At 65.9% G+C, this 13,636-nt stretch overlaps 1 protein-coding gene across 1 annotated transcript in view; it reads right to left on the reverse strand.

The window, feature by feature from the left end:
* Positions 1-5,253: 5,253 nt before the first annotated feature.
* PHOX2A (paired like homeobox 2A) overlaps positions 5,254-13,636 on the reverse strand; it is an 8,805-nt gene continuing 422 nt past the window's right edge. The window contains exons 2-3 of the mRNA XM_044418587.1: positions 7,947-8,134; positions 5,254-5,697 (exon numbers count right to left, since the gene is read on the reverse strand). Of these exons, the coding sequence (XP_044274522.1) occupies positions 5,254-5,697; positions 7,947-8,134 (632 nt within the window). The remainder of the gene's footprint in view (positions 5,698-7,946; positions 8,135-13,636) is intronic.

A 13,636-nucleotide genomic window follows, 5' to 3' on the forward strand; every position in this document is an offset into this window, starting at 1 on the left:
TGCTGATCCTTGGGAGCAGCGAGGCAGCAGTGGGCGCCTCCCAAAATGGCCTCCTTCCCAGGCTGCGCATCTCGCATGCCTGATTCGTGGCTCTCCACGCCGCCGAGTGGCCATCATCCTCCGCATCCCGAACGGACCTCGCTTGGCCTCTCCCGGACCCCCTGGCTGCTCCTTGGGGGGCAGGCCTGCTGCGAAGAGGTGTTTGGAAGAAGGGTGGGTTGTTCCGTGGCTCTGCCCCCCCCCCCGCATCATCACGAGGTTCTCCCCTCCCGTTTTTGGCTCTTTTAATCTCACCGGTTCGCCCTGTGGAAAATGCGCTTTGCAACTGGCCCTCAGTGTCTCGCCAGCCTTTCTAGGAACCCCCCTCGTGACAAGGCAAGCCCACGACTCAGAACCCGAAACGTTTGCGCTGGTCAGGCACGGATGTGCTCTGAACCCCCCCCCCCATTTAATCTACCTTAGGATGAACTGCAGGAGCCAGAGTTATTGGGGGGGGGGTTCCTACCCACCCAGCAGTCTGCCTGCAATGTGTTTATACCGCCTGAGCTTGTAAGCCCCCCAACTTCCCACCCTTCCCAGGGCTGCCTCAGCTGAGCGCGCCAAGAGTTCTTCAATAAATTAAGTTTATTTGGGTAGCATATTTTGCAAATAAATTGCAAACAGTTCAATAAATTGCAGAACAGTTTTTAAAAAATGAAACAAAACTCCAAGCAAAACAATCCCGAATAGTCCTGTGGCACCCAAACAGGCTGCTTTGCTGACCGGGGTGGCAGCGGAGTTGCGTCTTGGCGGAATCTCGGACTTCGGGCGCGATCATCTCGGCCCAGGCAGGACCCTCCGGACAGAAGCTGCCGCAGGATTGCAGCCGCGTCAGGGGCCGAGGGTCCACTTGGGCTGTTTTGGCCTGACACCCTGATCTCGGCCTCCGCACTACCAGCACCTGCTAGATTACAGCTGGTACCACATTGCCCTCTCCAGGTTGGGGGACTATGGGAGCTGTAGTCCAACATCTGGCAGGGATCGGGTTAGGGTAGGCTGCAGTCGACTCCCGCTTCTGCTGTGGGGACTTGAAAGGCAGCAAAGCGAGCAGTGGGCCCAATCCAGGGCCACTCGGGGGGGGGGGGGGGGGGGGCACCTCGCTGGAGGGGGGGGGGGGGGAGGGTTTTTGGGGCTTTTGGGGGGGGGGGATTCTGCAGCTGGGGCTGCATCAGAGGAGCCCCGAAGCCGAGCCTGCCCAGGGCCACCGAGCGCAGCATTGCCGGAGTGTGTCCCAGCATCTTCCCACTCGGCTCGCTGTTCACTGGTGCTCGGGACTAGGTGTGAGCTGCCCTTCCGGAAGCCCTGCCAGGATGTGGGGTGCGGGGTTGAATGCGGGTGTGGGGTGCATCTCCCGCACGGGTGTGAGCCCGTCGGCAGGTGCCTGAGCTCCCAGCCAGGACATGCCGTACCAACGTCTGCCCGCGGATTCAAGGCAGAGTTCTGACCCGACTCGGGGGTGCTGGTTCCTACTCGATGCGGACACAAGCTCCGAGCATCGGGGTGTGGGGCAGAAGCCCCCGGACGGCGTCCATTCCGCTGGAGTGGTCGGCGGGGGGGGGTGCGCCCCTGCGATTTCCCGGAGCTTGGATGGAGAAACGGCCTCCCCGAGCCTCACCCCACCGTGAGAAGCGAGGCGGCGCAGTGGTCAGAGGCCTGGACGGGGATGCCAGAGACGCCGGCCCTCGTCCCCGCTGGGCTGTGGGGCTGGGCGGTCCAGTGTGCCCCAGACTCAGACTCGCCTCCCTCGTGGGGCGGCCGTGCGAACGAAGTGGGGAGAGGAAGAGGGGCGTGTGCCGCTTCGGACGCAGCCTCCTCCGCTCTGCGCCCCGGACCTCGCTGGCTGGAGCGCTGGGGGCTGAGCTCTCGCTCCCCTGGGGCCCCGGGTTGGGACCGGCTTCTCTACACCTTGTCTGACCCCCTGCCCGTGGGGAAGGCAGTTTCACTCTCTCTGGGGCAGCCCCCTTTCCCCATCGGTTCAGACCTGCAAGCTGGACACGTGCATGGCTTCTGGCCACAGGTCCCCCGTTGCAAACCGGGCCGAAAGATGTCCGAGTCGGGACAGCCGGGAGTGGCTGGCGGGGCGGGGGGGGTCCAACCACCTTTCCCCGACCCTCACCTTCTGCCCTTTGTCCCAGTGAAAACTCGAGTGCATCATTCGCACGTCGCCTGGGCGCCAGCCTTGCCACTGCCTCTGGTGCAGACGCGCTCCTTCCACGTGCACTGGAGTTCAGCTGGGCTCTGAGTCGCCCTTCGCAACGGGGCGCTCTGCCTTCACGTCCTGGTGCGTCTTGGACTTCGCGTCCCATCATCCCAGCTAGCGGCACAACTGGGCGGGCGCCAGGCTGGGAAATCTGCCTCGAATGCCGCCCCTGAAGCACGGCAGCAGCGCGGGGCGCCGAGGGAGCGTCTCCGCGCAAGATCCGCTGAGCGGGACGGGCCCCGTGGCCGTGCCGGCCCCTCGTTTCTGCCCCGCCTTCTTCCTCCCCCTCAGAACAACAGCCCTGTGAGGTGGGCCGGGCCGCGAGTCCGCCAGCCCCTCCCCTCCCCTCCCCTCCCCTCCGAGCACTCCGGAGGGCCAGGCTGGGGCGGGCCGGGGCGCCCGTTGCCTCTGCAGAAGGCAGGCCGGTCCTGGGCGGGCGATCCCGCTGCGGGGAGCGCGGGCTGCGCAGAGGCGGCGAGGGCGCCTCCCCAGCGGGCCCTTCCTGCCCGGCACGCAGCCCGGGGGCCCGAGGCGGCCGCGCGTGGGGCGCTGCTCGGGGGGCGGGATCCGGGGGGCGAATGGTCCGCGAGGAGAGGCCCCTCCCGGCCTGGCCCGCGGGCAGAAGGCCCGCTCGGACCGGGGGCGCCCCGTCCCGCACGTCTGCCCGCGGCGGGCGCGCACCTGCCGGGGCCCTCTGCCGGGGCGGCGCCGCCAGCCAGGCCGGCCTCCCGAGCCTCCGCCTGCGCGGGCAGCTGCTGAGGCTGGGCGGCCGCGGCGGGGCGCGGGCTGGGAGGCCGCTGCTGCAGCGGCTCGGCCTGGCTCCCCGCGCAGCCAGCGCGGTCCAAGCGCACGCAGCCAGCCGCTCTGCGCGCGTCCCTTGCGCGCCGGCACGGCCGCTGCTGCCGGGCGCCAGCGCTGTGTCGGGCGGGGGTGTTCCAGGCCGCGCGGACCCGCCAGCGAGCAGCTCGCCGTGGCGACTGCCTGGTCCAGGGGCGAGGAAGAGCGGAGGGGCCCGATCCTCCAAGACACCACCTGGCATCCAGCCAGCCCCGGGCCTCGGCTGCTTCCTCGGAAGGGGTGGCAACGGTGCGTTTCCTGAGTCCGGCAGTCCGGGGCTCCTTCCTATATGTGCGAACCACACCTCCCCTTCCCCCAGACAGTGTGGCCACTGGTACTGGGCCGGGGAAGTCTGGACTAGGCTGATCTGGGCCGGTGAGTCCCTGTGCCAAGGTGGAGGATGGGCCCGCTTCCCCCACTGCCAAATCCGTGGCCCCTACTTGCCGGGGGGGTGCGAATTCGCCCCCTGGCAGCCTGGGCCTCCCCAGCTCTCCAGCTGCCTTGCTGGGACCAAGACATGTCCACGGAGGGCTGCGCATTTTGAGATACCGGCAAGTCCAGCCGCTGCCACGAATCCATGGACGAGGCTTTGTTCCTGGGCTGGCCCCCCCCGGCCAACTGACTGAGCCCGGCTTTGATGCCCCGTGTCGGGTCAGGTGACCTTTCTCCGTGGCGCTGCCACAGGATCCTCGTGGCTGTACCGAGAGGGTGCCTGCGCCTAGATACCTGCGGGCCAAGTGCTGGCTGCCGCCTCTCCCAGTGCTGCGAAGGCTGTGCGCGCAGCGGTGTCGCCAGGACAGGACTGTGGGGCCGAGCGCAGAGTCCCGCCGAGGCAGGGATGGCTTTGGGCACGTGGGACTGAGTGGTGCCTGCACGTGGCCCCGAGGGGGGAGGGAGCAGGCAGCCATGGAGCCTCTCTCTCTGAGAGTCCCGCGGCTTCCCTCTCTGCACTCTACCGAGGAGGCGTGTGAAGTGGCCACAGAAAGGGCTCCTGCTGTTTCTGCTCCCGGGCTCTGAGGGTCTCCCTTCCGTGGGGGTTTCCGGCAGTGACGAGAAACAGCCTCCCTGTGGCCACAGCGCTTCTCCTAGTCCAGCAGCCCGCGCTCAAATGGACCCCGCCTCCCACCCTCCCCTGGAGACCCCAGGACCGAGGGGGAAGGTTGCAAAGCGGCCCTCTCGCTTCGGGCCCAGAAGGCGCCGGCCAGCGGTGCAAAGGGAAGCCTCGGCCATGGCGCCTCCCTCCGTCTCCGGCCGCGGGGAGTGATGGCCGGACTGCAGCCACGAACGGCAGCCGGATGTCCGTAAGGCAAACGGAAGCCTCAAAGCCACTATGAGAGGGAAATGGACAAGCAGAACTTCTGGAACAGACAGAAGAGCCCCCCCCCCCAGTTGATGGTGACAATCAAGCATCTCACGCCTCCAGGTACAGGCCCCCACCCACTCCAGAGTCCCTCACCTCCAGTCCAGTTCTCCTGCTGGGATCGTGAGGTGGAAGTAGCATCTGCCCCAGTGGCTGTTTCCTACTGGACTCTCCATCCGCCACAGAAACCCTTCCGGCACGTTCTCCATGGCCACCCGTTCCCACTTGGAATGCCAAGGAATTCCCCCGCAGTGTTCGCCAGCCCCTTGGGAGTCCGTCCTTCTCCCTTCCTCTAGACGCACGGGAGCCAAGCGAGGTCCTCGGCGAGACGCCACGCCTGCACACGGGCGGGATGCCGAGACAATGCCGGACCGCGCGGCCTTCTGGTCTTCCCTCCTCAGCCAGCAATCAAGGGAGATGCGAAGTCACTCGTGAGGCCGGTCCGGCTCCTCACAGGCCGCCTGGCAGAGGCCTCGCTAAGAACCGTGTGCAAGGAGCTTCCTCTCGCTGCGGACTGGCGTGGGGCGGTGCGCTGGGGCCTCGCCTTCCGGGGGCCCTCCAAGGCAGTCTCTGTCAGCTTCTGGGGGGAGAGCCGCGTTCGGCACTCAGTTCTACGCGGCTCGATTCGGCCTGGTGCTGGGACCGCACTGCACACGGAACGGAGAGCATGGCTGTCGTTCCCTTAAGACTGGAGTTGTGGCGTCAGCGCCTGCCTTCGGAAGGCCCGGCGCCGGCAATGCAGAAACTAGCAGCTACGGAAGGGGACTATTCGGGACACCCAGTGGAGCGGCGATGTCGGTGGGCTCGGCGGAGCCAGTTAGAACAGGTTGGCCTTGAGGGGGTTGGGCTTCCGGTGGAAGGAGGAAAGGACGCCGGAGAACGGTCCCGGCATCGCCTCGGCCGGCTGCCAGGCCTTCAGCAGGTCGGCCGTGTTGGTGGCCCCGTTGCTGGTGGTCACCCCCGCCCACAGCGGGGGCTTGAGGGCCTGGGCAGAGTGGCCCGGCCCCATGCCTTGCTGCCCTGTGCCGGGACTGGGGCTCAGGCTGCTGCCCGGACTGTTCAGGCTGCCGGCTGCGGGCAGAGAGGCGGTGCTGTCGGGGGTCGGGCTGCAGGTGGACTCCTTGGATTCGTCGTCTTCCGAGGAGGAGCGGGGGTCGGGCTTCTTGCCGGCCGGGGCGCCGCCGTTGCCGCCGGTCTGCCCCTTGGCGTTGGCGGCTCGCTCCTGCTTGCGGAACTTGGCTCGGCGGTTCTGGAACCAGACCTGGGCCAGAGGAGAGCCGCGTGAGTGAGCAGAGCTGGCCGCTGCAGGGGCGGGGGCGGGGGCTGGCACAGCCCCGTGACCGCTGCTGGCTGGGGCCCACCCGGCCAGCCCGAGCCGAGCCGGGGGTGGCGCTCGCCTTCCTGCGGGGCAGGCCTGTTTGCCTCCCCAGCCAGCTCTTGCAATGCCCCCCCCCCCCCCCCAGCGGGACTGGCTGGCCTGCCCTTGGCTGTCAGGAAACAAGACCCGTCTCTCGGAGCCGACCGTGTGGACGTGGTGCAGCGGCCCACGGTTTTACTGCTTCTGTGCTTTTATGAAGGGGAGTTGTTGCTTTTCGTGATGGTTTTATTGTTTTATTTTCGCTCTCTCCTGCACTGCCTTGCTGGCTTTTTTGGCAGAAAGAGCCCATCGGCCGGCACAGCCAGCTCTTGGCCAGCTCGGTGCGGCCTGCATCGCCTTCCCATCCTTTGGGGCCTCCCTCTGCTCCCCTGGAATTCCCTGGGGCAGGTGCTCTGCTCTTGCAGGGTGCCTTATCCTTGCTCCATGACAGTTGTGAGGGACTTGTGAGAAGGGCTTCAAAGGTGGCCTGAAGAGGAGCCACCTTTAGCAAATTCCCTCTTGGGCATTTTTAGAAGAAAAAATCCCCCCTTTTAGAAGAAAAAATATAGCCTAGCCGCCTTTGCAATTGACATGGGAGAAATGTAGTTTTACCGGAGCGTTTGCATGTGAATAGTCCATGTGAATTTACTTCTTAAATAGTCCATGTGAATTTAAGGAGGATTCTAAATGGACCGAGGCTAAGGGTGACTCCAAGAAGTGCTCTTTTGGCTGCGAAGGGGCCGCCCCCCCCACCAGCCCCCCGGGGGCCAGGCCCCTGTGCTGCCAAAGGCATGCTGGGCCTTGTGGAACCCTTTTCTGCCCCGGGGCACCTAATAGTACATCCCTTCTTCCTCGGAGCATTTTTCTGCCTGCCACCCAGACTGGTTTGCACATGATGAGTAGAAGTAAGTTCATGGTTTCAGTTAGCTAACACCTTTGCATCGGCCTGCACAGCTGTGACTGGTGTAGGGCCAAAGGGCTATGCAGAAGGCTAGTCCTGAAGGCACTGATCAACGCACGCGGGGTCTCCGACTGCTGCTCTGGGGTGCTAAAAGGGAACGCAGCTCCAGATCGTGCCCCCCCAGATCCCCGCACACAGAAAACCAGGTCTTGGGAGAACCGGAGGCGAAGCCCCTTTGGCCGAGCACGAGGTGTTCCAAAGGGAGCGACCGTGCTTCACGTTGGGGCAGGAAAAGTTGTCCTGGGCTCCCCCGGCCGCAGGGCTCCAGCCCATTCCGAGAGGCACCACCCTGCTAAGCGCCGGAGCAACGGCAGGGCAGGTCTGGCTCCTGGGGTGACTGGGGGGCGTCCACGCCTTCCACGCACTGGCTGCCACTCGGCTGGACACGCCCCGGTGGGGCCGGGAAACGCATTTGCACCCACGTGTGTGCACACTGCAATCCACCGTGCCACGGCAGAGAGTGTGCGGGTGAGTGCGCGTGTGCGGGGTCCCCTGGCCTGGTGCTTTCTGTGCAAACAGGCAGGGCTTCTCTAGGCCAGAGGGAGAAGGGGGCCTTCCTGTCCACTGCCCCAAGACCTGTGTTTGACTGGGGCAGTGTTGCTCAATGGTTGGAGCACTGGGCTAGGGTTAGCCCCTCTCGGCCATGAAGCTCCCTGAGTAACGGGAGCCAGTCCCTGGCTGTCAGCTATCCTACCCCCCAGGCGGGAGGAAGATTAGGCAAATGGAGAGGAGGAGGATATAAATAAATAAGAACAATTCACAGGGACCGAACAGGTAGCCGCCTGCATGTCGGGTGCTCTGGCACTGCCCTGAGCCTGGCCGCGGGCTTGGCAGTGTGGGCAGCGTGGGGCCACAATCGGGGTGCAGCCAGCCCTTGGGGCAGGCCCATCGTTCCCAGCAGAGCTCCGTCCCGCTGGCTTCCCCAGGAAGGGCCAGGGGGGACGGCTCCCAGCAGCCCGGGAGGTGCACCGCTGCGGCCCACAAGGGCTCTCCTGGGCTGGAAGGGCTTCGGGTGGGGCGCAGGGCCCTCTTGCGTGGGAGATGGCCTCCTCCTGTGCCCGGGGCCAGGGAGAGCCGCAGGAGGCCACGAGCAACCGGGAGGCGGGACAGAAGGGCCCTGGCCTGTGGCCGGCCAGGTGCCAGGCGTGCAGCGGGAGGCCCGCAGGTGGGCCGGCACCGGGGAGCCGCTTACCTGCACCCTGGCTTCAGTGAGGTCGATTTTGAGGGCCAGCTCTTCCCTGGTGTAGATGTCGGGGTAGTGGGTCTCTGCAAAGACTCTCTCCAGTTCCTTCAGCTGGGAGCTGGTGAACGTTGTCCGGATCCTGCGCTGCTTCCTTTTCTCATTGATGGTGGAGGGGTCCGAGAAGAACTTGTAGGGAACTGCGCGAGGTGGTGGGAGAGGAAGGCCGGGACTCAGGACCAGCAGGAGGGCCAGACCCTGCGCCACTGAGCCCCCCTGCCCCCGCTCTCGGGCTGGAAGGCAGGTCCCCTGCTCCGCTCGTGGCCGCCAGCTCCCCTTGGCTTGAAGCGAGCCCTGACGCTCAGCCCCTCTACCCCCCTCGGCCCCCTCCACCAACACGGAGGCAACAGAAGCCCCACTTGGAAGGCTGCGCGACCCCCACGGACGGAGGCCTGCTGCACCCAGCAATACTGTGCGAATGCGGACGCCCACAGGATGTGGCCTGCAGCCAGTGGGCCCCCTCAGCGGGCGGAGCCTTGGGCGGCTGTCTGGCTGCACGCTGAGCCCCCCCGGGAAAGGGGCCGACCCAGGCGGGCCCCTTCAAAGTGGAGCAGCTACCCAAAGTCTGCAGGCCACCTCCGGAACTGGACGAGTGTTGGAACCAGTGCGCCTGTCCCGGGCAAATGCATGTTCACACGTGCATCTTCAGTCTGCCATGCTGAGAAGAGCAGGAGGCAAGGCGGGGGCGGGGGCGGCTCTGGGGCCACTCGGGACCCCGGAAACCCACCTGCTCGGCCTCCGCCTGCACACCACCCGCCCCAGCGCAGCCGGTGGAAGGGGAGCCACGGGCTGCCGGCCCGCCCTGGCAACTCCTGGCTGCCCGGCCGGTGCAGGTGGTGACGCGAGGCGCAGCTCCAGAGCGAAGGGAATGGCAGGCGCATCGGGAAGGGGAGCGCCCCCGCGAAGCCGATGCCCGCCGGACGAGGGCGTCGGCCTTGGGGTGCCCCGGGCTCGGCCGCTTTGTGGCCACAGGCTGACTCCGGAGCGACTCCGGGCCGGACACGAGCTCATCCTAACCGCGGATTTACGGAGCGCCACGGGCTGCCGGGGCTCTCGCGGCCCCGCCAGCTCCTCGCCAAGACGCCCAGCAGCGCCGCCTTTCCCACGTCTCCGCCGACGGCGTCCGAAGGCGCCGGGAAAGCCCGAGCCGCACAGAGGCCCCGCGCCTCGGGTCGACCTGGCCCCGCAGTCGCGCGTGGCGCGGCTGAGGCGCCCCTGCTCGGCGCGGAGGGACTGGCGGGCGGGCGGCGTCCTTCTCGGCAGGCCCACCGGCGCCCCGGTCCCGCCCGCGCCCCCCCCCGCCGGCTGCGCGGCGGCTCTGACCAAGCGGCCCGCCATCAGCGCCTGGTGAGCGCTCAAAGCGCGCCCGCCCCGCCGGCGCGGAGATGCCTTTGGGCATCCATCTGGGCCTCACCCCAGAAAAATATGCTGCGTCCCTCATTTAAAACAAACAAAAGAACGAGCGAGCGAGCGAATATTTGAGAAAAAGATTTTACAGTCCTGTCTTTGGAAGGCCTGGACTCCCTCCTGGCCTGGGTGTTTCAGAGCGTGGATCCAGAGTGACTCTGGGATGCATTCTCTTCTTGCTTGGATCTCGGCAACAACGAGGCGCCGTAGTGCGTGCCCGAGGGGCGCGTGAGCTCCGCCTTTGCTTCCCTTTCCCCGAATTAAGGGCGCCCCGCCCGCCCCCCGCTTCCTTCCCAGTCCGCAACCGCCCTCGGAGTTCCGCGGCCGAGCGCAGGTGGATCTTTCGGTCCGCCCCGCTGAAAGCTGCCGGCGACCCCGGGAGAGCCGCCCCGTCGAGCTCGGCGAGGCCTCCTCCCGAGCGCGGAGAGGCGGCGGGGTGGTGCGGCCTCGGGCCCTCGTGGGCTGGGCGTCAGCCGCGGGTTCAGCTCCTCGGCTCGCGCCTGGCAGCGCTGGCGCTCCCATGGCGGCGGCCCTGCGCAGAACCTCCCGGGCGGAGCGCTGCTGCCTCCGCTCCTGCCGAAGATCCGCGCCGATCAGACCAGGGCACGCGTTCGCCCGCGTCAGATCCTGGACGCCCGTTTGACGCTCCGGTGTCCCTGGGCCGTGCCGTATTTCAGGGCTGCCACTCCGCGCTCTCCCCGGGGAGGAGAGCCGCTGCAGCCGGGACAGCTCGCTCCTGCGTCGACACGGGGCGGCTGCGCTGCCTCTTCCGGCCGCTCCTGGGTCGGAAAGGGCGGCGTGGCGTTTGGGGCGGCCTCGTCGCAGCAGCGCAGGGAGGGAGCCCAAACTGTGGCTCCGGTGAGCCGGCCCGCGAGCTCCGGAGGCGGCCGACGTCGCATCCCTCTCGCTCGCGGCGCCCAGCCTGCTCCAGCACGAAGCCCGCTTGCCCGCGGGGGAGCAGGGGCCGCGCCGCCGCAGCGCGCCAGCCGCTTTGGCCTCCCAGCAGCCGAACGGAGCGCGCGGCGGTTCCGTGGGTGGAATCCCGAGCCGCGAGGGAGGAGACCCCACCACCGGCCGCTTTCCCCTCCGAGGGTTTCGGGAAGGTTCGTGCGCGGACACAGCTCAGCCTTCCCCTGCCGGCGCCCCCGGAGGAGTGGGGTTGTACCCGTTCTCAGCCGTCCGTCGTGGCGCCCGGGTATCATGGGGACTGTAACCCAGCACCTCTGGGGGGTGCCTGGTTGGGGAAGGCGCCACAGAGAGCGGGACGCTTCAGCCCTGCCGCCGTCGCGGGCTGGGACAGTTTGCCCTCAACCGTCTGCCCCGGGATATATTTTTTGAATGAGATTTGGAGCAGCTCGGTGTTGGACTACAGCACCTATCACTCCGACAGCCCGCCGTGCGTGTTCTGGTCCGACACATCTGGGGAGCACCAGTCTGGACGTGACAGCGAAGTCCTGCGCCGATTTAGCCCACCTCTGCTCTGCCGCACGCGAGATGCGCGTCACGCGGATCTCGCATCTGCGCCGGACGCGCCCGCCGCTCCTGCAGATGCCGCAGAGCGTTTTCGCGGCGCGGCCACTCCCTGAGGCGGGCGGGCGGCCTCTGCTCACGATCGCGGGGCACGTGCGGGCGCTTTCCCAGGCGGCGTTTCCCACAAACGGGGCTGGGCAGCCGCGCGGGTTCGCCCAGCGCCACTTGCGGGCCGGTTGCGCCTGCCTGCAGTCCCCGCGCACCGGAGGCCCAGGCAGGGCGGTGGCTCTTGAGCGCAGTGCCAGGCGCGCTTGGGGAGAGCACAGGGCCTTCCAGCCGGCCGTTCTCGCTTCAAGATGCTCAGGATCGCGTCTTTACTCTCTAGGGATAACTTGCGCTCAGCCTGCGCCGCCTGGCTTGGTGCCCGCCCGTTTGCTGCTGGCTGCTCTGCAGGTCTGGTCTCTTTCGGGGATCGGTTTCGCGCTCCATTCTCTGAGTTCCCAGATAGTTCTGAGATCGACTAGGAAATCCTTAAGATCTAGTGGCCGCAGTTCCTATCACCTTCCTAAAACCAGAATCCGATTTCAGGTGATTTTATGTCTTTTCATTCTCGTAATGAAAATGTTCGAAGCTGAGATTTCGGTTATCTTTTTCTAGGTAAAGCGGAGCTGCTAAGGGCGCGTCTCTCTCTTCCCACACCTCACTTCCGTTTTACGCCAGTCCTTTTTTCTCTTTCAGGATCAAAACGCAAAACGAGCTTGTCATCCGAGTTACAAAATCCGGATTCGCTTCCATTTTAAGAATGGAGCAAAGCCGCGAGTGCGATATGTGGAAAGGAAGAGAAGAAAGAGGACCGGCTTTTGCATTCTAACGCAGAGATCGGTACTGAGTCTACTTTTTAATAATTGCAAGAAAATCCAGGTTGCCTTTCCTCGATTTTATTCGTTTCGGGAAGGAATTCGCTCCAGCATCACTCAAAATCTCGATCGTTTGGGGTTTCCCAGCGCCCTGTGTGGCGTTCTCAGGACTAGCAAATCCTTCCAGTCCGTTTCTAGAAGCGACATATATATTTTACTCAATTTTTTAAACTTTAGTGGGGCCGATCCGGCTCTTAGAAGCTCCCCTCCACGTTAGGATCCGCACCTGGATAGGACTCCCCGCGTCTACTCTACAGTAAGGAAGTGGAAGGCGCTCGGGCGCGCCTCCCCCAAGGCTGTTCCCGACCTGGCCCCATCGAATCCACCTGCACGGCTTTCGCTCCCGCTCGGCCCCTGCCCTTTGGACTCAATGGGGCTTTCCGCTGCAACCGAGCCCTGTTACTCGGAAGTCGGTGCGGGAGGACGCGGTGAGGTCTGCTTCGGAACAAGCCTGCCTCGCGCCGGGCCGCACGCGGCGCCCGAAGCGCCCGATCCACTCCCCGACCTGCGCAGGGCAAAAGTGCCCTGGAGGAGGGCAGCCCCCGACCACCGTCACGTGAAAGAAAGGGGGCGAAGGGGCAGCGCAAGAGGGCCGGAGGCGCACACGGCCTCGCCTGCTTCGCGCGGAACGCCTCGCCGGCCAGGGAGGAGCTGCCCTCGCCCCGCCAGAGCAGGCCGCGGGAGGGAGTTCCCTCGGGCGGGCCTGTGCCGAGCTCCCCGCTGACACGGGTCCTTCCTTCGTGGGAAATGCGGGGGGGGGGTGGAGGCCCGCGGAGGGGACGGCTTCGGGTGCGAAGCCGCCGTCCATTTCCTTTCCAGGCAGGGAGACCCCTTCAGTTCCGTGGGATCACCCTTCTTTTTCGATGCGTGTCCTCGTGTCCTCCTCCAACGAGGCGGTGCGCTGGCGCCATTCCCATCCACTTCGGGGGAGCTTCTCCTGCGGGCAGAACCCGGGAGGCCTCCGCGGAGAGCGGTCCCCCCGGATCCGCGGGTGGGTCCTCGAGGAGGGGCCCCTCCGAAGCTGCAGCGGCGTCATGGCGCGGGCGAGGAGCGAAGGGCTCCTGGAAGACGCGCGGGCGGGCGGATCGGGGCCCTTCCCGGGCTCGCTGGCGTCTCGGAGGCGGCTCTGCCGGGCACCTCCCAGCCCATCGCGCGCGCTCCGGGTGGCTGCGCGGGGCTAGCGCCGCCCGTGTCCCGCCTCGGTCCGCGCGGGTCAATAGGCTGAGCTGGATCGCACCCACGGCGGCAGAGAAACGGGTCCCGCTCGCGCAGCCCGCAAACGCCTCCTGCAGATTAATTCATCCCATAAAAATATATATTTCTAGGAGCAATTTCTGCAAAATATCAAATTAGATTTCTCGCTCTCATCCCTCCATTTGCGGTAACCTGATTACCCATTAATTTGCTTTGGCTGTGAACAGAGGGGCGCGGAGTGCGTAACTCGATTAGGCACAAATGTTCTATCTTTATAACTGCATTTTACGAAATTGGTTTATACCTGGCGGGCTGCTAGTTGCCCCCTCGCTCGCCCTCCGAAGGGGAAGCAAATAAAGGGGCCGGGGTCTCGCGAGCGCTGAACAAAGGAGGGGAGGCCCGAGCAGCTCCCGGGCACCTCCTTGGCGCCGCGCCGCGCGGGCTTCGGAGCGCCGCCGGTGGCTTTCGCGACGCGCCCCGGACCCTCGCGGGGCCGGCGAGGACCCGGCGCGCCCTGCGGGGTCGAGAGCCCGCCCGCCCGCGCAGCGCCCGGGCCCGCGGAGCCGCCCGAGCCGTCGGGGAAGAGGCCGCCGGCAATCCGCGCGAGCCCCGTTTTTTTTTTTTTTTTTTTTTTTTTTTTTTTTTTTTTTTTTT

This window comes from Varanus komodoensis, unplaced genomic scaffold (assembly GCF_004798865.1).
Source record: "Varanus komodoensis strain SLA01 unplaced genomic scaffold, ASM479886v1 scaffold91, whole genome shotgun sequence".
NCBI lineage: Eukaryota > Metazoa > Chordata > Lepidosauria > Squamata > Varanidae > Varanus > Varanus komodoensis.